Source organism: Bombina bombina, chromosome 12 (assembly GCF_027579735.1).
Source record: "Bombina bombina isolate aBomBom1 chromosome 12, aBomBom1.pri, whole genome shotgun sequence".
NCBI classification, from domain to species: Eukaryota; Metazoa; Chordata; class Amphibia; order Anura; family Bombinatoridae; genus Bombina; species Bombina bombina.
This window is the reverse complement of record NC_069510.1, coordinates 124,668,734-124,693,320: the sequence shown is the minus strand read 5'-3', so window position 1 is coordinate 124,693,320 and position 24,587 is coordinate 124,668,734. Positions and strand designations below refer to the sequence as shown.

Here is a 24,587-nt window from a genome sequence, read left to right as displayed (position 1 = left end):
ACTAGAGCCGCCTTGGGATCCCTGGATCTGGACCCGTAGCAAGGAACTTTGAAGTTCTGACGAGAGGCCATCAGATCCATGTCTGGAATGCCCCACAGCTGAGTGACTTGGGCAAAGATTTCCGGGTGGAGTTCCCACTCCCCCGGATGCAATGTCTGACGACTCAGAAAATCCGCTTCCCAATTTTCCGCTCCTGGGATGTGGATAGCAGACAGGTGGCAGGAGTGAGACTCCGCCCATAGAATGATTTTGGTCACTTCTTCCATCGCCAGGGAACTCCTTGTTCCCCCCTGATGGTTGATGTACGCAACAGTTGTCATGTTGTCTGATTGAAACCGTATGAACTTGGCCCTCGCTAGCTGAGGCCAAGCCTTGAGAGCATTGAATATCGCTCTCAGTTCCAGAATATTTATCGGTAACAGAGATTCTTCCCGAGACCAAAGACCCTGAGCTTTCAGGGATCCCCAGACCGCGCCCCAGCCCATCAGACTGGCGTCGGTCGTGACAATGACCCACTCTGGTCTGCGGAATGTCATCCCTCGTGACAGGTTGTCCAGGGACAGCCACCAACGGAGTGAGTCTCTGGTCCTCTGATTTACTTGTATCTTCGGAGACAAGTCTGTATAGTCCCCATTCCACTGACTGAGCATGCACAGTTGTAATGGTCTTAGATGAATGCGCGCAAAAGGAACTATGTCCATTGCCGCTACCATCAACCCGATCACTTCCATGCACTGAGCTATGGAAGGAAGAGGAACGTAATGAAGTATCCGACAAGAGTCTAGAAGTTTTGTTTTTCTGGCCTCTGTCAGAAAAATCCTCATTTCTAAGGAGTCTATTATTGTTCCCAAGAAGGGAACCCTTGTTGACGGAGATAGAGAACTCTTTTCCACGTTCACTTTCCATCCGTGAGATCTGAGAAAGGCCAGGACGATGTCCGTGTGAGCCTTTGCTTGAGGAAGGGACGACGCTTGAATCAGAATGTCGTCCAAGTAAGGTACTACAGCAATGCCCCTTGGTCTTAGCACAGCTAGAAGGGACCCTAGTACCTTTGAGAAAATCCTTGGAGCAGTGGCTAATCCGAAAGGAAGCGCCACAAACTGGTAATGTTTGTCCAGGAATGCGAACCTCAGGAACCGATGATGTTCCTTGTGGATAGGAATATGTAGATACGCATCCTTTAAATCCACCGTGGTCATGAATTGACCTTCCTGGATGGAAGGAAGAATAGTTCGAATTGTTTCCATCTTGAACGATGGAACCTTGAGAAACTTGTTTAAGATCTTGAGATCTAAGATTGGTCTGAACGTTCCCTCTTTTTTGGGAACTATGAACAGATTGGAGTAGAACCCCATCCCTTGTTCTCTTAATGGAACAGGATGAATCACTCCCATTTTTAACAGGTCTTCTACACAATGTAAGAATGCCTGTCTTTTTATGTGGTCTGAAGACAACTGAGACCTGTGGAACCTCCCCCTTGGGGGAAGTCCCTTGAATTCCAGAAGATAACCTTGGGAGACTATTTCTAGCGCCCAAGGATCCAGAACATCTCTTGCCCAAGCCTGAGCGAAGAGAGAGAGTCTGCCCCCCACCAGATCCGGTCCCGGATCGGGGGCCAACATTTCATGCTGTCTTGGTAGCAGTGGCAGGTTTCTTGGCCTGCTTACCCTTGTTCCAGCCTTGCATTGGTCTCCAAGCTGGCTTGGCTTGAGAAGTATTACCCTCTTGCTTAGAGGACGTAGCACTTTGGGCTGGTCCGTTTCTACGAAAGGGACGAAAACTAGGTTTATTTTTTGCCTTGAAAGGCCGATCCTGAGGAAGGGCGTGGCCCTTACCCCCAGTGATATCAGAGATAATCTCTTTCAAGTCAGGGCCAAACAGCGTTTTCCCCTTGAAATGAATGTGAAGTAGCTTGTTCTTGGAAGACGCATCAGCCGACCAAGATTTCACCAAAGCGCTCTGCGCGCCACAATAGCAAACCCAGAATTCTTAGCCGCTAACCTAGCCAATTGCAAAGTGGCGTCTAGGGTGAAAGAATTAGCCAATTTGAGAGCATTGATTCTGTCCATAATCTCCTCATAAGGAGGAGAATCACTATCGACCGCCTTTATCAGCTCATCGAACCAGAAACATGCGGCTGTAGCGACAGGGACAATGCATGAAATTGGTTGTAGAAGGTAATCCTGCTGAACAAACATCTTTTTAAGCAAACCTTCTAATTTTTTATCCATAGGATCTTTGAAAGCACAACTATCCTCTATGGGTATAGTGGTGCGTTTGTTTAAAGTGGAAACCGCTCCCTCGACCTTGGGGACTGTCTGCCATAAGTCCTTTCTGGGGTCGACCATAGGAAACAATTTTTTAAATATGGGGGAAGGGACGAAAGGAATACCGGGCCTTTCCCATTCTTTATTAACAATGTCCGCCACCCGCTTGGGTATAGGAAAAGCTTCTGGTAGCCCCGGCACCTCTAGGAACTTGTCCATTTTACATAGTTTCTCTGGGATGACCAACTTGTCACAATCATCCAGAGTGGATAATACCTCCTTAAGCAGAATGCGGAGATGTTCCAACTTAAATTTAAATGCAATCACATCAGGTTCAGCTTGTTGAGAAATGTTCCCTGAATCAGTAATTTCTCCCTCAGACAAAACCTCCCTGGCCCCATTAGACTGGGTTAGGGGCCCTTCAGAAATATTATTATCAGCGTCGTCATACTCTTCAGTATCTAAAACAGAGCAGTCGCGCTTACGCTGATAAGTGTTCATTTTGGCTAAAATGTTTTTGACAGAATTATCCATTACAGCCGTTAATTGTTGCATAGTAAGGAGTATTGGCGCGCTAGATGTACTAGGGGCCTCCTGAGTGGGCAAGACTCGTGTAGACGAAGGAGGGAATGATGCAGTACCATGCTTACTCCCCTCACTTGAGGAATCATCTTGGGCATCATTGTCGTCACATAAATCACATTTATTTAAATGAATAGGAATTCTGGCTTCCCCACATTCAGAACACAGTCTATCTGGTAGTTCAGACATGTTAAACAGGCATAAACTTGATAACAAAGTACAAAAAACGTTTTAAAATAAAACCGTTACTGTCACTTTAAATTTTAAACTGAACACACTTTATTACTGCAATTGCGAAAAAACATGAAGGAATTGTTCAAAATTCACCAAATTTTCACCACAGTGTCTTAAAGCCTTAAAAGTATTGCACACCAAATTTGGAAGCTTTAACCCTTAAAATAACGGAACCGGAGCCGTTTAGAACTTTAACCCCTTTACAGTCCCTGGTATCTGCTTTGCTGAGACCCAACCAAGCCCCAAGGGGAATACGATACCAAATGACGCCTTCAGAAAGTCTTTTCTAAGTATCAGAGCTCCTCTCACATGCGACTGCATGCCATGCCTCTCAAAAACAAGTGCGCAACACCGGCGCGAAAATGAGTCTCTGCCTATGCTTTGGGAAAGCCCCTAAAGAATAAGGTGTCTAAAACAGTGCCTGCCGATATTATTATATCAAAATACCCAGATAAAATGATTCCTCAAGGCTAAATATGTGTTAATAATGAATCGATTTAGCCCAGAAAAAGTCTACAGTCTTAATAAGCCCTTTTTGAAGCCCTTATTTACAATCGTAATAAACATGGCTTACCGGATCCCATAGGGAAAATGACAGCTTCCAGCATTACATCGTCTTGTTAGAATGTGTCATACCTCAAGCAGCAAGAGACTGCTCACTGTTCCCCCAACTGAAGTTAATTGCTCTCAACAGTCCTGTGTGGAACAGCCATGGATTTTAGTGACGGTTGCTAAAATCATTTTCCTCATACAAACAGAAATCTTCATCTCTTTTCTGTTTCTGAGTAAATAGTACATACCAGCACTATTTTAAAATAACAAACTCTTGATTGAATAATAAAAACTACAGTTAAACACTAAAAAACTCTAAGCCATATCCGTGGAGATGTTGCCTGTACAACGGCAAAGAGAATGACTGGGGTAGGCGGAGCCTAGGAGGGATCATGTGACCAGCTTTGCTGGGCTCTTTGCCATTTCCTGTTGGGGAAGAGAATATCCCACAAGTAAGGATGACGCCGTGGACCGGACACACCTATGTTGGAGAAAATAGGATTACATTATAAAGTCTCCGTCTGAATCATTAATGTTTAATTTTGACTTTAGTGTCTTTTTTAAAGATATTTTGTTCCTTCAGGATTCCAACCAAAAGGTACTAAAGTGTGAAAATGTAGCAGCATTAACAGATCAATCATAAATGTATGGCTTGCACCTCTCAGAACTGGTCTTCCATTTCTAAATGCCAATCACTAGCATCAAAAGTCAAACTGTGGTATTCGCTGCAAGGACGTGTACAGCCGCTAGAAAGTGTGAATAACCAGGCACGCATAGAGCCAGTAGAGAGTGTGAATAACCAGGCATGCGTAGAGCCAGTAGAGAGTGTGAATAACCAGGCATGCGTAGAGCCAGTAGAGAGTGTGAATAACCAGGCATGCATAGAGCCAGTAGAGAGTGTGAATAACCAGGCATGCGTAGAGCCAGTAGAGGAGTGTGAATAACCAAGAACGCGTACAGACGGTAGAGAGTGTGAATAACCAGGCACGAGTAGGGTCAGTAGAGGAGTGTGAATAACCAAAGGACGCGCCGAGCCAGTGGAGTGTGTGAATAACCAGAAACGTTTAGAGCAAGTAGAGAGTGTGAATACCTAGGTATGCGTAGAGCCAGTAGAGAGTGTGAATAACCAAGGACGCGTACAGACGGTAGAGAGTATAAAAAACCAGGCACGAATACAGACAGGAGAGAGTGAATAACCAGGCACGCATACAGCCGGTAGAGAGAAAGTGAATTACAAAGGGCGCATAGAGCCAGTAGAGAGTGTGAATAACCAGACACGCATAGAGCCAGTAGAGAGTGTGAATAACCAAGGACGTGTACAGCCAGTGGAGTGTGTGAATAACCAGACATGCGTACAGCTGGTAGAGAGTGTGAATAACCAAGGACGCATACAGCCGGTAGAGAGTGTGAATAACCAAGGACTTGTACAGCCAGTAGAGGAGTGTGAATAACCAGACACGCGTACAGCTGGTAGAGAGTGTGAATAACCAAGGATGGATACAGCCGGTAGAGAGTGTGAATAACCAGGCACGGGTAGAGCCAGTAGAGGAGTGTGAATAACCAAGGATGCGTACAGACAGTAGAGAGTGTGAATAACCAGGCACGAGTAGAACCAGTAGTGTGTGAATAACCAAGGAAGCGTAGAGCCAGTAGAGAGAGTGTGAATAACAAGGCCCGCATAGAGCCAGTAGAGAGTGTGAATAACCAGGCACGCGTACAGATGGGAGAGTGTGAGAATAACCAGGCACGCATAGAGCCAGTAGAGAGTGTGAATAACCAAGGACGTGTACAGCCAGTAGAGTGTGAATAACCAAGGACACATACAGCCAGTAGAGTGTGTGAATAACCAGACACACGTACAGCCGGTAGAGAGTGTGAATAACCAAGGACGCATACAGCCGGTAGAGTGTGAATAACCAGGCACACATAAACCCAGTAGAGGAGTGCGAATAACCAAGGACGCGTACAGACAGTAGAGAGTGCAAATAACCAGGCACACGTACAGACAGTAGAGAGTGCGAATAACCAGGCAAGAGTACGGCCAGTAGAGGAGTGTGAATAACCAAAGGATGCGTAGAGCCAGTAGAGAGTGTTAATAACCAGAAACGGGTAGAGCAAGTAGAGTGTGAATAACCAAGGAGGCGTACAGACAGTAGAGAGTATGAAAAACCAGGCACGCGTACAGACGGGAGAGATTGTGAATAACCAGGCACGCATACAGCCAGTAGATAGTGTGAATAACCAGGCACGAGTAGAGCCAGTAAAGAGTGTGAATAACCAGGCACGAGTAGAACCAGTAGAGTGTGAATAATCAAGGACGCCTAGAGCCAGTAGAGTGTGAATAACCTGGCACAAGTACAGCCGGTAGTGTGAATAACCAGGCACATGTAGAGCCAGTAGAGAGAGTGTGAATAACCAGACACAAGTACAGTCAGTTGAGGAGTGTAAATAACCAAGGACGCATACAGCCAGTAGAGAATGTGAATAACCAAGAATGCATACAGACGGTAAAGCGTGTGAATAACCAGGCACATGTAGAGCCAGTAGAGAGTGTGAATAACCAAGGACGCATACAGCCAGTAGAGAGTGTGAATAACCAGGCACGCGTACAGCCAGTAGAGAGTGTGAAAAACCAGGCACGCGTACAGCCAGTAGAGTGTGAATAACCAGGCACGCGTACAGCCAGTAGAGAGTGTGAATAACCAGGCACGCGTACAGCCAGTAGAGAGTGTGAATAACCAGGCACGCGTACAGCCAGTAGAGAGTGTGAATAACCAGACACGCATACAGCCAGTAGAGAGTGTGAATAACCAGACACGCATACAGCCAGTAGAGTGGAATAACCAGGCACGCGTACAGCCAGTAGAATGTGTGAATAACCAGGCACGCGTACAGCCAGTAGAGAGTGTGAATAACCAGACACGCGTACAGCCAGTAGAGTATGAATAACCAGGCACGTGTACAGACAGTAGAATGTGTGAATAACCAGGCACGCGTACAGCCAGTAGAGAGTGTGAATAACCAAGGACGCGTACAGCCAGTAGAGTGTGTGAATAACCAGACATGCGTACAGCTGGTAGAGAGTGTGAATAACCAAGGACGCATAAAGCCAGTAGAGGAGTGTGAATAACCAGGCACACGTAGAGCCAGTAGAGGAGTGTGAATAACCAGGCACGAGTACAGCCAGTAGAGGAGTGTGAATAACCAGGCATGAGTAGGGCCAGTAGAGCGTGTGAATAACCAGGCACGAGTAGAACCAGTAGAGTGTAAATAACCAAGGACGCGTAGAGCCAGTAGAGAGAATGTGAATAACCAGGCCCGCATAGAACCAAGGACGCGTAGAGCCAGTAGAGTGTGAATAACCTTGCACAAGTACAGTCAGTAGAGGAGTGTGAATAACCAAGGATGCATACAGCCAGTAGAGGAGTGTGAATAACCAAGGATGCATACAGCCAGTAGAGGAGTGTGAATAACCAGGCACACGTAGAGCCAGTAGAGTGTGTGAATAACCAGGCATGAGTAGGGCCAGTAGAGCGTGTGAATAACCAGGCACGAGTAGAACCAGTAGAGTGTAAATAACCAAGGACACGTAGAGCGAATGTGAATAACCAGGCCCGCATAGAACCAAGGACGCGTAGAGCCAGTAGAGTGTGAATAACCTTGCACAAGTACAGTCAGTAGAGGAGTGTGAATAACCAAGGATGCATACAGCCGGTAGAGAGTGTGAATAACCAGGCTCGCGTAGAGCCAGTAGAGGAGTGTGAATAACCAGGCACGTGTAGAGCCAGTAAAGTGTGTGAATAACCGGACACGCATACAGCCAGTAGAGAGTGTGAATAACCAGGCACGCGTACAGCCAGTAGAGAGTGTGAATAACCAGGCATGCGTACAGCCAGTAGAGAGTGTGAATAACCAGGCACGTGTACAGCCGGTAGAGTGTGTGAATAACCAGGCACGCGAGCAGCCAGTAGAGAGTGTGAATAACCAGACACGCATACAGCCAGTAGAGTGGAATAACCAGGCATGCGTACAGCCAGTAGAATGTGTGAATAACCAGGCATGTGTACAGCCAGTAGAGAGTGTGAATAACCAGACACACGTACAGCCAGTAGAATGTGTGAATAACCAGGCACGCGTACAGCCAGTAGAGTGTGAATAACCAAGGACGCGTACAGCCAGTAGAGAGTGTGAATAACCAAGGACGCGTACAGCCAGTAGAGTGTGTGAATAACCAGGCACGCGTACAGCCGGTAAAGAGTGTGAATAACCAAGGACGCATACAACCAGTAGAGGAGTGTGAATAACCAGGCACACGTAGAGCCAGTAGAGGAGTGTGAATAACCAGGCACGAGTACAGCCAGTAGAGGAGTGTGAATAACCAAGGACGTGTACAGACAGTAGAGAGTTCGAATAACCAGGCACACGTACAGACAGTAGAGAGTGTGAATAACTAGGCAAGAGTACGGCCAGTAGAGGAGTGTGAATAACCAAAGGATGCGTAGAGCCAGTAGAGAGTGTGAATAACCAGAAACGGGTAGAGCAAGTAGAGTGTGAATAACCAAGGAGGCGTACAGACAGTATAGAGTATGAAAAACCAGGCACGCGTACAGACGGGAGAGATTGTGAATAACCAGGCACGCATACAGCCAGTAGATAGTGTGAATAACCAGGCACGAGTAGAGCCAGTAAAGAGTGTGAATAACCAGGCACGAGTAGAACCAGTAGAGTGTGAATAATCAAGGACGCCTAGAGCCAGTAGAGTGTGAATAACCTGGCACAAGTACAGCCGGTAGTGTGAATAACCAGGCACATGTAGAGCCAGTAGAGAGTGTGGATAACCAGGCACGTGTAGAGCCAGTAGAGAGAGTGTGAATAACCAGACACAAGTACAGTCAGTTAAGGAGTGTAAATAACTAAGGACGCATACAGCCAGTAGAGAATGTGAATAACCAAGAATGCGTACAGACGCAAGGATGCATACAGCCAGTAGAGGAGTGTGAATAACCAGGCACACGTAGAGCCAGTAGAGGAGTGTGAATGACCAGGCACGTGTACAGCCAGTAGAGGAGTGTGAATGACCAGGCACGTGTACAGCCAGTAGAGGAGTGTGAATAACCAAAGGACGCGTAGAGCCAGTAGAGTGTGTGAATAACCAGGCATGAGTAGGGCCAGTAGAGCGTGTGAATAACCAGGCACGAGTAGAACCAGTAGAGTGTAAATAACCAAGGACACGTAGAGCCAGTAGAGAGAATGTGAATAACCAGGCCCGCATAGAACCAAGGACGCGTAGAGCCAGTAGAGTGTGAATAACCTTGCACAAGTACAGTCAGTAGAGGAGTGTGAATAACCAAGGATGCATACAGCCGGTAGAGAGAGTGTGAATAACCAGGCTCGCGTAGAGCCAGTAGAGGAGTGTGAATAACCAGGCACGTGTAGAGCCAGTAAAGTGTGTGAATAACCGGACACGCATACAGCCAGTAGAGAGTGTGAATAACCAGGCACGCGTACAGCCAGTAGAGAGAGTGTGAATAACCAGGCACGCGTACAGCCAGTAGAGAGTGTGAATAACCAGGCACGCGTACAGCCAGTAGAATGTGTGAATAACAAGGCACGCGTACAGCCAGTAGAGAGTGTGAATAACCAGACACGCGTACAGCCAGTAGAATATGTGAATAACCAGGCACGCGTACAGCCAGTAGAGAGTGTGAATAACCAAGGACGCGTACAGCCAGTAGAGTGTGTGAATAACCAGGCACGCGTACAGCCGGTAGAGAGTGTGAATAACCAAGGACGCATACAACCAGTAGAGGAGTGTGAATAACCAGGCACACGTAGAGCCAGTAGAGGAGTGTGAATAACCAGGCACGAGTACAGCCAGTAGAGGAGTGTGAATAACCTTGCACGCATACAGCCAGTAGAGGAGTGTGAATAACCAAAGGACGCGTAGAGCCAGTAGAGTGTGAATAACCTTGCACAAGTACAGTCAGTAGAGGAGTGTGAATAACCAAGGATGCATACAGCCAGTAGAGGAGTGTGAATAACCAGGCACACGTAGAGCCAGTAGAGGAGTGTGACTAACCAGGCACGAGTACAGCCAGTAGAGGAGTGTGAATAACCAAAGGACGCGTAGAGCCAGTAGAGTGTGTGAATAACCAGGCATGAGTAGGGCCAGTAGAGCGTGTGAATAACCAGGCATGAGTAGAACCAGTAGAGTGTAAATAACCAAGGACACGTAGAGCCAGTAGAGAGAATGTGAATAACCAGACCCGCATAGAAACAAGGACGCGTAGAGCCAGTAGAGTGTGAATAACCTTGCACAAGTACAGTCAGTAGAGGAGTGTGAATAACCAAGGATGCATACAGCCGGTAGAGAGTGTGAATAACCAGGCTCGCGTAGAGCCAGTAGAGGAGTGTGAATAACCAGGCACGTGTAGAGCCAGTAAAGTGTGTGAATAACCGGACACGCATACAGCCAGTAGAGAGTGTGAATAACCAGGCACGCGTACAGCCAGTAGAGTGTGAATAACCAGGCACGCGTACAGCCAGTAGAGTGTGTGAATAACCAGGCACGCGTACAGCCGGTAGAGTGTGTGAATAACCAGGCACGCGTACAGCCGGTAGAGTGTGTGAATAACCAGGCATGCGTACAGCCAGTAGAGAGTGTGAATAACCAGACACGCGTACAGCCAGTAGAGTGGAATAACCAGGCACGCGTACAGCCAGTAGAAAATGTGAATAACCAGGCATGCGTACAGCCAGTAGAGAGTGTGAATAACCAGACACGCGTACAGCCAGTAGAATGTGTGAATAACCAGGCACGCGTACAGCCAGTAGAATGTGTGAATAACCAGGCACGCGTACAGCCAGTAAAGAGTGTGAATAACCAAGGACGCGTACAGCCAGTAGAGTGTGTGAATAACCAGGCACGCGTACAGCCGTTAGAGAGTGTGAATAACCAGGCACGCGTACAGCCAGATAGAGAGTGTGAATAACTAAGGACGCATACAGAGTGGAGAGAGTGTGAATAACCAAGGACGCATACAGCCGGTAGAGTGTGTGAATAACCAAGGACGCATACAGCCGGTAGAGAGTGTGAATAACCAGGCACGCGTACAGCCAGTAGAGAGTGTGAATAACCAGGCACGCATACAGCCAGTAGAGAGTGTGAATAACCAGGCACGCATACAGCCGGTAGAGAGTGTGAATAACCAGGCACGCTTAGAGCCAGTAGAGAAGTGTGAATAACCAGGCAAGCATAGAGCCAGTAGAGGAGTGTGAATAACCAAGGACGCGTACAGCCAGTAGAGTGTGTGAATAACCAGGCACGCATACAGCCAGTAGAGAGTGTGAATAACCAGGCACGCGTACAGCCAGTAGAGAGTGTGAATAACCAGGCACGCATACAGCCAGTAGAGAGTGTGAATAACCAGGCACGCATACAGCCAGTAGAGAGTGTGAATAACCAGGCACGCATACAGCCAGTAGAGAGTGTGAATAACCAGGCACGCGTACAGCCAGTAGAGAGTGTGAATAACCAGGCACGCATACAGCCAGTAGAGAGTGTGAATAACCAGGCACGCGTACAGCCAGTAGAGAGTGTGAATAACCAGGCACGCATACAGCCAGTAGAGAGTGTGAATAACCAGGCACGCATACAGCCAGTAGAGAGTGTGAATAACCAGGCACGCGTACAGCCGGTAGAGAGTGTGAATAACCAAGGACGCATACAACCAGTAGAGGAGTGTGAATAACCAGGCACACGTAGAGCCAGTAGAGGAGTGTGAATAACCAGGCACGAGTACAGCCAGTAGAGGAGTGTGAATAACCTTGCACGCATACAGCCAGTAGAGGAGTGTGAATAACCAAAGGACGCGTAGAGCCAGTAGAGTGTGAATAACCTTGCACAAGTACAGTCAGTAGAGGAGTGTGAATAACCAAGGATGCATACAGCCAGTAGAGGAGTGTGAATAACCAGGCACACGTAGAGCCAGTAGAGGAGTGTGAATAACCAGGCACGAGTACAGCCAGTAGAGGAGTGTGAATAACCAAAGGACGCGTAGAGCCAGTAGAGTGTGTGAATAACCAGGCATGAGTAGGGCCAGTAGAGAGTGTGAATAACCAGGCATGAGTAGAACCAGTAGAGTGTAAATAACCAAGGACACGTAGAGCCAGTAGAGAGAATGTGAATAACCAGGCCCGCATAGAAACAAGGACGCGTAGAGCCAGTAGAGTGTGAATAACCTTGCACAAGTACAGTCAGTAGAGGAGTGTGAATAACCAAGGATGCATACAGCCGGTAGAGAGTGTGAATAACCAGGCTCGCGTAGAGCCAGTAGAGGAGTGTGAATAACCAGGCACGTGTAGAGCCAGTAAAGTGTGTGAATAACCGGACACGCATACAGCCAGTAGAGAGTGTGAATAACCAGGCACGCGTACAGCCAGTAGAGTGTGAATAACCAGGCACGCGTACAGCCGGTAGAGTGTGTGAATAACCAGGCACGCGTACAGCCGGTAGAGTGTGGGAATAACCAGGCACGCGTACAGCCAGTAGAGAGTGTGAATAACCAGACACGCGTACAGCCAGTAGAGTGGAATAACCAGGCACGCGTACAGCCAGTAGAATGTGTGAATAACCAGGCATGCGTACAGCCAGTAGAGAGTGTGAATAACCAGACACGCGTACAGCCAGTAGAATGTGTGAATAACCAGGCACGCGTACAGCCAGTAGAATGTGTGAATAACCAGGCACGCGTACAGCCAGTAAAGAGTGTGAATAACCAGGCACGCGTACAGCCAGATAGAGAGTGTGAATAACTAAGGACGCATACAGAGTGGAGAGAGTGTGAATAACCAAGGACGCATACAGCCGGTAGAGTGTGTGAATAACCAAGGACGCATACAGCCGGTAGAGAGTGTGAATAACCAGGCACGCGTACAGCCAGTAGAGAGTGTGAATAACCAGGCACGCATACAGCCAGTAGAGAGTGTGAATAACCAGGCACGCATACAGCCGGTAGAGAGTGTGAATAACCAGGCACGCTTAGAGCCAGTAGAGAAGTGTGAATAACCAGGCAAGCATAGAGCCAGTAGAGGAGTGTGAATAACCAAGGACGCGTACAGCCAGTAGAGTGTGTGAATAACCAGGCACGCATACAGCCAGTAGAGAGTGTGAATAACCAGGCACGCGTACAGCCAGTAGAGAGTGTGAATAACCAGGCACGCATACAGCCAGTAGAGAGTGTGAATAACCAGGCACGCATACAGCCAGTAGAGAGTGTGAATAACCAGGCACGCGTACAGCCAGTAGAGAGTGTGAATAACCAGGCACGCATACAGCCAGTAGAGAGTGTGAATAACCAGGCACGCGTACAGCCAGTAGAGAGTGTGAATAACCAGGCACGCATACAGCCAGTAGAGAGTGTGAATAACCAGGCACGCATACAGCCAGTAGAGAGTGTGAATAACCAGGCACGCATACAGCCAGTAGAGAGTGTGAATAACCAGGCACGCGTACAGCCAGATAGAGAGTGTGAATAACTAAGGACGCATACAGAGTGGAGAGAGTGTGAATAACCAAGGACGCATACAGCCGGTAGAGTGTGTGAATAACCAAGGACGCATACAGCCGGTAGAGAGTGTGAATAACCAGGCACGCTTAGAGCCAGTAGAGGAGTGTGAATAACCAGGCAAGCATAGAGCCAGTAGAGGAGTGTGAATAACCAAGGGCGCATACAGACGATAGAGAGTGTGAAAAACCAGGCACGAGTACGGCCAGTAGAGGAGTTTGAATAACCAAAGGACGCGTAGAGCCAGTGGAGTGTGTGAATAACCAGAAACGGTTAGAGCAAGTAGAGAGTGTGAATAACTAGGTATGAGTAGAGCCAGTAGAGAGTGTGAATAACCAAGGACGCGTACAGACGGTAGAGAGTATGAAAAACCAGGCATGCATACAGACGGGAGAGAGTGTGAATAACCAGGCACGAGTAGAGCCAGTAAAGAGTGTGAATAACCAGGCACGCATACAGCCAGTAGAGTGCGTGAATAACCAGGCACGAGTAGAGCCAGTAAAGAGTGTGAATAACCAGGCACGAGTAGAACCAGTAGAGTGTGAATGACCAAGGACGCCTAGAGCCAGTAGAGTGTGTGAATAACCAGGCACACGTAGAGCCACTAGAGAGTGTGAATAACTGGGCACGAGTAGAGCCAGTAGAAGAATGTGAATAACCAGGCACGAGTAGAGCCAGTAGAGAGTGAATAACCAGGCACGAGTAGAAACAGTAGAGAGTGTGAATAACCAAGGAAGCGTAGAGCCAGTAGAGAGAGTGTGAATAACCAGGCCCGCATAGAGATAGTAGAGAGTGTGAATAACCAAGGACGCGTACAGCCGGTAGAGAGTATGAAAAACCAGGCACGCGTACAGATGGGAGAGAGTGTGAATAACCAGGCACACGTACAGACTGGAGAGAGTGTGAATAACCAAGGACGCGTACAGCCAGTAGAGAGTGTGAATAACCAAGGACGCATACAGCCGGTAGAGAGTGGGAATAACCAGACAACCGTACGGCCAGTAAAGAGTGGGAATAACCAAGGACGCATAGAGCCAGTAGAGAGTGTGAATAACCAAGGACGTGTACAGCCAGTAGAGTGTATGAATAACCAAGGACGTGTACAGCCAGTAGAGGTGTGTGAATAACCAGACACGCGTACAGCCGGTAGAGAGTGTGAATAACTGGGCGCGCATAGAGCCAGTAGAGGAGTGTGAATAACCAAGGACGCGTACAGACAGTAGAGAGTGCGAATAACTAGGCACGAGTACGGCCAGTAGAGGAGTGTGAATAACCAAAGGATGCGTAGAGCCAGTAGAGAGTGTGAATAACCAGAAACGGGTAGAGCAAGTAGAGAGTGTGAATAACCAAGGACGCGTACAGATGGTAGAGAGTATGAAAAACCAGGCACGCATACAGCCGGGAGAGATTGTGAATAACCAGGCACGCATACAGCCAGTAGATAGTGTGAATAACCAGGCACGAGTAGAACCAATAGAGTGTGAATAACCAAGGACGCGTAGAGCCAGTAGAGTGTGAATAACTTTGCACAAGTACAGTCAGTAGAGGAGTGTGAATAACCAAGGATGCATACAGCCAGTAGAGGAGTGTGAATAACCAGGCACACGTAGAGCCAGTAGAGAAGTGTGAATAACCAGGCACGAGTACAGCCAGTAGAGGAGTGTGAATAACCAAAGGACGCGTAGAGCCAGTAGAGTGTGTGAATAACCAGGCATGAGTAGGGCCAGTAGAGCGTGTGAATAACCAGGCATGAGTAGAACCAGTAGAGTGTAAATAACCAAGGACACGTAGAGCCAGTAGAGAGAATGTGAATAACCAGGCCCGCATAGAACCAAGGACGCGTAGAGCCAGTAGAGTGTGAATAACCTTGCACAAGTACAGTCAGTAGAGGAGTGTGAATAACCAAGGATGCATACAGCCGGTAGAGAGTGTGAATAACCAGGCTCGCGTAGAGCCAGTAGAGGAGTGTGAATAACCAGGCACGTGTAGAGCCAGTAAAGTGTGTGAATAACCGGACACGCATACAGCCAGTAGAGAGTGTGAATAACCAGGCACGCATACAGCCAGTAGATAGTGTGAATAACCAGGCACGAGTAGAACCAATAGAGTGTGAATAACCAAGGACGCCTAGAGCCAGTAGAGTGTGAATAACCAGGCACAAGTACAGTCAGAGGAGTGTGAATAACCAAGGATGCATACAGCCGGTAGAGAATGTGAATAACCAGGCACGCGTAGAGCCAGTAGAGAGTGTGAATAACCAGGCACGCATACAGACAGTAGAGAGTGTGAATAACCAGGCACGCGTACAGACAGTAGAGAGTGTGAAAAAACAGACAGGCATAGAGCCAGTAGAGTGTGAGAAAAAACAGACAGGCATAGAGCCAGTAGAGTGTGAATAACCAGGCACGCATAGAGCCAGTAGAGAGTGTGAATAACCAGGCACGCGTAGAGCCAGTAGAGAGTGTGAATAACCAGGCACGCGTAGAGCCAGTAGAGTGTGAATAACCAGGCACGTGTAGAGCCAGTAGAGTGTGAATAACCAGGCACGTGTAGAGCCAGTAGAGTGTGAATAACCAGGCACGTGTAGAGCCAGTAGAGTGTGAATAACCAGGCACGTGTAGAGCCAGTAGAGTGTGAATAACCAGGCACGTGTAGAGCCAGTAGAGTGTGAATAACCAGGCACGTGTAGAGCATGTGAATAACCAGGAACGCATAGAACCAGTAGAGTGAATAACCAGGCACGTGTACAGCCAGTAGAGAGTGTGAATAACCAGGCACGCGTACAGCCAGATAGAGAGTGTGAATAACTAAGGACGCATACAGAGTGGAGAGAGTGTGAATAACCAAGGACGCATACAGCCGGTAGAGTGTGTGAATAACCAAGGACGCATACAGCCGGTAGAGAGTGTGAATAACCAGGCACGCGTACAGCCAGTAGAGAGTGTGAATAACCAGGCACGCATACAGCCAGTAGAGAGTGTGAATAACCAGGCACGCGTACAGCCAGTAGAGAGTGTGAATAACCAGGCATGCGTACAGCCAGATAGAGTGTGAATAACCAAGGACGCCTAGAGCCAGTAGAGTGTGAATAACCAGGCACAAGTACAGTCAGAGGAGTGTGAATAACCAAGGATGCATACAGCCGGTAGAGAATGTGAATAACCAGGCACGCGTAGAGCCAGTTGAGAGTGTGAATAACCAGGCACGCATAGAGCCAGTAGAGAGAGTGTGAATAACCAGGCACGCATAGAGCCAGTAGAGAGAGTGTGAATAACCAGACACAAGTACAGTCAGTTGAGGAGTGTAAATAACCAGGCACGCATACAGCCAGTAGAGAGTGTGAATAACCAGGCACGCGTACAGACAGTAGAGAGTGTGAATAACCAGGCACGCGTACAGACAGTAGAGAGTGTGAAAAAACAGACAGGCATAGAGCCAGTAGAGTGTGAGAAAAAACAGACAGGCATAGAGCCAGTAGAGTGTGAATAACCAGGCACGCGTAGAGCGTCTGAAGAACCAGGCACGCATAGAGCCAGTAGAGAGTGTGAATAACCAGGCACGCGTAGAGCCAGTAGAGAGTGTGAATAACCAGGCACGCGTAGAGCCAGTAGAGAGTGTGAATAACCAGGCACGCGTAGAGCCAGTAGAGTGTAAATAACCAGGCACGTGTAGAGCCAGTAGAGTGTAAATAACCAGGCACGTGTAGAGCCAGTAGAGTGTGAATAACCAGGCACGTGTAGAGCCAGTAGAGTGTGAATAACCAGGCACGTGTAGAGCCAGTAGAGTGTGAATAACCAGGCACGTGTAGAGCCAGTAGAGTGTGAATAACCAGGCACGTGTAGAGCCAGTAGAGTGTGAATAACCAGGCACGTGTAGAGCCAGTAGAGAGTGTGAATAACCAGGCACGCGTACAGCCAGATAGAGAGTGTGAATAACTAAGGACGCATACAGAGTGGAGAGAGTGTGAATAACCAAGGACGCATACAGCCGGTAGAGTGTGTGAATAACCAAGGACGCATACAGCCGGTAGAGAGTGTGAATAACCAGGCACGCGTACAGCCAGTAGAGAGTGTGAATAACCAGGCACGCATACAGCCAGTAGAGAGTGTGAATAACCCGGCACGCGTACAGCCAGTAGAGAGTGTGAATAAGCAGGCACGCGTAGAGCATGTGATTAACCAGGAACGCATAGAACCAGTAGAGTGAATAACCAGGCACGCGTACAGCCAGTAGAGAGTGTGAATAACCAGGCACGCGTACAGCCAGTAGAGAGTGTGAATAACCAGGCACGCGTACAGCCAGATAGAGAGTGTGAATAACTAAGGACGCATACAGAGTGAAGAGAGTGTGAATAACCAAGGACGCATACAGCCGGTAGAGGAGTGTGAATAACCAGGCAAGCATAGAGCCAGTAGAGGAGTGTGAATAACCAAGGACGCGTACAGCCAGTAGAGTGTGTGAATAACCAGGCACGCATACAGCCAGTAGAGAGTGTGAATAACCAGGCACGCGTACAGCCAGTAGAGAGTGTGAATAACCAGGCACGCGTACAGCCAGTAGAGAGTGTGAATAACCAGGCACGCATACAGCCAGTAGAGAGTGTGAATAACCAGGCACGCATACAGCCAGTAGAGAGTGTGAATAACCAAGGACGCATACAGCCGGTAGAGTATGTGAATAACCAAGGACGCATACACCCGGTAGAGAGTGTGAATAACCAGGCACGCTTAGAGCCAGTAGAGGAGTGTGAATAACCAGGCAAGCATAGAGCCAGTAGAGGAGTGTGAATAACCAAGGACGCATACAGACGATAGAGAGTGTGAAAAACCAGGCACGAGTACGGCCAGTAGAGGAGTTTGATTAACCAAAGGACGCGTAGAGCCAGTGGAGTGTGTGAATAACCAGAAACGGTTAGAGCAAGTAGAGAGTGTGAATAACTAGGTATGAGTAGAGCCAGTAGAGAGTGTGAATAACCAAGGACGCGTACAGACGGTAGAGAGTATGAAAAACCAGGCATGCATACAGACGGGAGAGAGTGTGAATAACCAGGCACGAGTAGAGCCAGTAAAGAGTGTGAATAACCAGGCACGCATACAGCCAGTAGAGTGCGTGAATAACCAGGCACGAGTAGAGCCAGTAAAGAGTGTGAATAACCAGGCACGAGTAGAACCAGTAGAGTGTGAATGACCAAGGACGCCTAGAGCCAGTAGAGTGTGTGAATAACCAGGCACACGTAGAGCCACTAGAGTGTGAATAACTGGGCACGAGTAGAGCCAGTAGAAGAGTGTGAATAACCAGGCACGAGTAGAGCCAGTAGAGAGTGAATAACCAGGCACGAGTAGAAACAGTAGAGTGTGAATAACCAAGGAAGCGTAGAGCCAGAAGAGAGTGTGTGAATAACCAGGCCCGCATAGAGCCAGTAGAGAGTGTGAATAACCAAGGACGCGTACAGCCGGTAGAGAGTATGAAAAACCAGGCACGCGTACAGATGGGAGAGAGTGTGAATAACCAGGCACACGTACAGACTGGAGAGAGTGTGAATAACCAAGGACGCGTACAGCTAGTAGAGAGTGTGAATAACCAAGGACGCATACAGCCGGTAGAGAGTGGGAATAACCAGACACCCGTACAGCCAGTAGAGAGTGGGAATAACCAAGGACGCATAGAGCCAGTAGAGAGTGTGAATAACCAAGGACGTGTACAGCCAGTAGAGTGTGTGAATAACCAGACACGCGTACAGCCGGTAGAGAGTGTGAATAACCAGACACGCGTACAGCCAGTAGAGGAGTGTGAATAACTGGGCGCGCATAGAGCCAGTAGAGGAGTGTGAATAACCAAGGACGCGTACAGACAGTAGAGAGTGCGAATAACTAGGCACGAGTACGGCCAGTAGAGGAGTGTGAATAACCAAAGGATGCGTAGAGCCAGTAGAGAGTGTGAATAAACAGAAACGGGTAGAGAAAGTAGAGAGTGTGAATAACCAAGGACGCGTACAGATGGTAGAGAGTATGAAAAACCAGGCACGCGTACAGACGGGAGAGATTGTGAATAACCAGGCACGCATACAGCCAGTAGATAGTGTGAATAACCAGGCACGAGTAGAACCAATAGAGTGTGAATAACCAAGGACGCCTAGAGCCAGTAGAGTGTGAATAACCAGGCACAAGTACAGTCAGAGGAGTGTGAATAACCAAGGATGCATACAGCCGGTAGAGAATGTGAATAACCAGGCACGCGTAGAGCCAGTTGAGAGTGTGAATAACCAGGCACAAGTACAGTCAGTTGAGGAGTGTAAATAACCAGGCACGCATACAGCCAGTAGAGAGTGTGAATAACCAGGCACGCGTACAGCCAGTAGAGAGTGTGAATAACCAGGCACGCATACAGCCAGTAGAGAGTGTGAATAACCAGGCATGCGTACAGACAGTAGAGTGTGTGAATAACCAGGCAAGCGTACAGACAGTAGAGAGTGTGAAAAAACAGACAGGCATAGAGCCAGTAGAGTGTGAATAACCAGGCACGCGTAGAGCATCTGAAGAACCAGGCACGCATAGAGCCAGTAGAGAGTGTGAATAACCAGGCACGCGTAGAGAGTGTGAATAACCAGGCACGCGTAGAGCCAGTTGAGAGTGTGAAAAAACAGGCATAGAGCCAGTAGAGTGTAAATAACCAGGCACGTGTAGAGCCAGTAGAGTGTGAATAACCAGGCACGTGTAGAGCCAGTAGAGTGTGAATAACCAGGCACGTGAAGAGCCAGTAGAGTGTGAATAACCAGGCACGTGTAGAGCCAGTAGAGTGTCAATAAGCAGGCACGCGTAGAGCATGTGAATAACCAGGCACGCATAGAACCAGTAGAGTGAATAACCAGGCACAAGTACAGCCAGTAGAGGAGTGTGAATAACCAAGGACGCATACAGCCGGTAGAGAGTGTGAATAACCAGGCACGTGTAGAGCCAGTAGAGTGTGAATAACCAGGCACGTGTAGAGCTAGTAGAGTGTGAATAACCGGGCACACGTAGAGCCAGTAGAGGAGTGTGAATAACTGGGCGCGCATAGAGCCAGTAGAGGAGTGTGAATAACCAAGGACGCGTACAGACAGTAGAGAGTGCGAATAACTAGGCACGAGTACGGCCAGTAGAGGAGTGTGAATAACCAAAGGATGCGTAGAGCCAGTAGAGAGTGTGAATAACCAGAAACGGGTAGAGCAAGTAGAGAGTGTGAATAACCAAGGACGCGTACAGATGGTAGAGAGTATGAAAAACCAGGCACGCGTACAGACGGGAGAGATTGTGAATAACCAGGCACGCATACAGCCAGTAGATAGTGTGAATAACCAGGCACGAGTAGAACCAATAGAGTGTGAATAACCAAGGACGCCTAGAGCCAGTAGAGTGTGAATAACCAGGCACAAGTACAGTCAGAGGAGTGTGAATAACCAAGGATGCATACAGCCGATAGAGAATGTGAATAACCAGGCACGCATAGAGCCAGTAGAGAGAGTGTGAATAACCAGGCACAAGTACAGTCAGTTGAGGAGTGTAAATAACCAGGCACGCATACAGCCAGTAGAGAGTGTGAATAACCAGGCACACGTACAGACAGTAGAGAGTGTGAATAACCAGGCACACCTACAGACAGTAGAGAGTGTGAAAAAACAGACAGGCATAGAGCCAGTAGAGAGTGTGAAAAAACAGACAGGCATAGAGCCAGTAGAGAGTGGGAAAAAAACAGACAGGCATAGAGCCAGTAGAGAGTGGGAAAAAAAACAGACAGGCATAGAGCCAGTAGAGAGTGGTAAAAAAACAGACAGGCATAGAGCCAGTAGAGTGTGAATAACCAGGCACGCGTAGAGCGTGTGAAGAACCAGGCACGCATAGAGCCAGTAGAGAGTGTGAAAAAACAGACAGGCATAGAGCCAGTAGAGAGTGTGAAAAAACAGACAGGCATAGAGCCAGTAGAGTGTGAATAACCAGGCACGCGTACAGAGTGTGAATAACCAGGCACGCGTAGAGCCAGTAGAGAGTGTGAATAACCAGGCACGCGTAGAGCCAGTAGAGTGTGAAAAAACAGGCATAGAGCCAGTAGAGTCTAAATAACCAGGCACGTGTAGAGCCAGTAGAGTGTGAATAACCAGGCACGTGTAGAGCCAGTAGAGTGTGAATAACCAGGCACGTGTAGAGCCAGTAGAGTGTGAATAACCAGGCACGTGTAGAGCCAGTAGAGTGTGAATAAGCAGGCACGCGTAGAGCATGTGAATAACCAGGCACGCACAAAACCAGTAGAGTGAATAACCAGGCACAAGTACAGCCAGTAGAGGAGTGTGAATAACCAAGGACGCATACAGCCGGTAGAGAGTGTGAATAACCAGGCTCGCGTAGAGCCAGTAGAGGAGTGTGAATAACCAGGCACACGTACAGACAGTAGAGAGTGTGAATAACCAGGCATGAGTACAGCCGGTAGAGAGTGTGAATAACCAGGCACGCGTACAGCCGGTAGAGGAGTGTGAATAACCAAGGACGCATACAGCCAGTAGAGAGTGTGAATAACCAGGCACGTGTACAGCCGGTAGAGAGTGTGAATAACCAGGCACGTGTACAGCCGGTAGAGAGTGTGAATAACCAGGCACGTGTACAGCCGGTAGAGAGTGTGAATAACCAAGCACACATTGCACAGTAATGGCAGTCTCTGCTCTGACATATGCGGGTATGTTTGTCTAGAATATCTGTTTAAGCACAGAAAAGTATTTCCTTCATCTGAAGTCTTTATTTCTGTGATATTATGAATAGTAATGTGGTATTTAACGGCTGCTGCAACGGATCAATCGTTTTTGCCACTGAAAATGCAGCCACTAATCTTCACTATCCCAAAGAACTGCAGGTTCCCTCCTCTCTCCTGAAATTCAGACACATGCATCAGATTAGCAGTTAGTGGACAGAGGCTTATTATGAAGTTGTTTGGCTGACTATGATTAAACACAGAAAAACAGATCCAGCCACTTAAACACCATTTTGTAGGAGTCTTATAATGAAAGAACTCCATTTAGTTTTGCTCTGCCTGGAAGGCTAAATGTAATGAGGAAAGATTGTTTAATGTGCATGATATTTATACTTCCGGGATAGTATCTTGTCATAGGAAGCCATTAGTAAAATGTATTGTTTGGATAATTGTAAGAATTTGATGGTCTGGCACCTTGAAGATTATTAGAAACCTAATTCAGAGTTTAAATGGAATATAATCCTGATTTGGCTGTCTTTATATTTCTTTTAATTACCTTGCATATTTTGGTTGTTATTTAATTGGTGAATGTTAACTAGATCTGTTGAATCTGTCAGCTAACTTGGTCTTTGGTTTTGCCATCTCTCTGTTTCCAGGAATTAAAAGATATTTATTTTTTTAAATTATCAGAGTCCATGAGAGATCACATGTGGGATTACACTCCAGCCCAAGGAGGCAAAACACCAATAATCCCAGAGATTTAATCCATCCCACTCTCCCAGTAATCCCACAGTCATTTTTTTGCCTCCAGAATGGAAAATGTGAGTTTTGAAATGCTCCTGATCTTAACATTGTAGTTCTCTAATCTTCCTCTTGGACAGAGGACTGAACAAGAGCCAGAAATATTATCTCAGTGTGGCGATGTCATAGGCCTCTCAAATGAAAAGTGGATAAATCTTCTAATCCCCTGGAGGAGATGGTCCCTTCTACTGGATGCAGTCTATTTAAGCTACAGTAAGAAAGGTAGAGGAAGGTGCTTACTGGTAAGTAAATGTATACCTTTCCTGGCCCATCAGCTATTAGCATGAATGCCTGATTCACATAGCCTGGGACATTTACACAAACATTACACATGGGCGCTTTTTACTTCCCCTGTTGCTTTAAGAAGTTTGTCCAGTATTAGCACACTCCACTAACATTAGAGACTATAAAAGCAGCCCCTTTCACTGCACCTGTGCTCTTGTTAGTGTTTATAGCACAAGAAAATGGTGGGGACCACTCTCCAGTAGTGCACTGGGACATAAGTTTTTGTCTCACTAATTGTGCGCCTTCCGGCTTTTCCTCAACCACCTATTCACAGTGCGGTACTGTAAATCATTCTGAGTGTATATCTAATCCTACAAAGGGATTTGCTGCACTGCTCTTGGGTCAGGTTTCTGCTGCTCACCCAAACTGTACCCCTGGGGTTGCTGCCAAGTTATCACCAAATGCTATACCTGAGTTGACAATGGTTATGCCTCCTCCAGCTTAACACACACGCATGCAGGTAACGGAAGAAGAATATATCCAGGCCATTAGCTCGCCAGGATCTTCCCTACTGAGTGACTTGTCTAGCTCCCCATTAGTTAAAAAGGGGTGGACTGGAGTCAGATGATTCCTCTTCTAAGGATGGTTATCTGAATCTCAGGACCCCTCCCCAGATGCTGGATGGGATGAACATGGCAGCTCCCATTGTTTTATAGACACTAAAACGTTACACTTATTTTGTGACTATTTAAACAACTAATGAAACTTTAAAAAATAAATCTACATGTTATTCTCAGACAAATCGATTTATTTCGTGTTTATGTCCTTTTAATGCTAGAAGCGATGTTACGACTTTTCTATCTTACAAGTTATCCTATAGCTTCCCTTTCAGAGTAAGACCATGTAGGACTAGATACGATTATTATGAGCACAGTTACTGCTGGTAAGGGAGCATTACTACAGCAGGACAAGGGGTCCAAGGGTAAGAACGTTTAACTGCTGAGCAATCTGTGCTGAGCGGTTTTGTAGTTTTTAGGTGCTACTCACATTTGAGCCGTGCTGTAGGTTTCGCACAAACACAAAAAGCACCCTTATAAATTTACACATGTTCTATTACAATCTCAGTGTTTAGTGTGTTCCAGTAATGCATTGATTATAAAAAGTACGTATTATAGCCCGGTATATGTCAGTCACAGTGAAAGATAGAAATGTGCAAAACACAAAATGACTAACAAAAATATATTAATTACATTGAAGTCCACAGGTTCCAGGTGTAGGCTGAGCCTAGAATGGACTCTAGCGAGCATTTCCTATGTACTTACCAGTGTAGAAGACAAGCAACAGTTAATTTTATACAGATGAGTGGAGACAAAACAGTTATCACATAATGGTTAGTAGCAACTTAATCCCAGCATCATCTCAAACCTTTACAAACACAGCAAAATGAATCCTACATAGTGCTCTTACCTTGTCCACCTCGTCACTCCAAAGCTGCAGTCACAGAGTAACAGGAGAAATGAGTCTCAGACACGTCAAGGCAACTCAACAAAACACAATAGCAAGTGATGTGTGACAGACAGGTAATGAGTGACAGGGTACATTATACAGTCTCTATAAGATACAGAACTGAAGCTCTCTCTCCTAC

At 47.2% G+C, this 24,587-nt stretch overlaps 1 protein-coding gene across 1 annotated transcript in view; it reads right to left on the bottom strand.

The window, feature by feature from the left end:
• The window catches only part of SH3GLB2 (SH3 domain containing GRB2 like, endophilin B2), a 121,409-nt gene that overhangs the window by 26,585 nt on the left and 70,237 nt on the right, over nt 1-24,587 (bottom strand). The window contains 1 exon segment of the mRNA XM_053696186.1: nt 24,410-24,433. Within this exon segment, the coding sequence (XP_053552161.1) occupies nt 24,410-24,433 (24 nt within the window).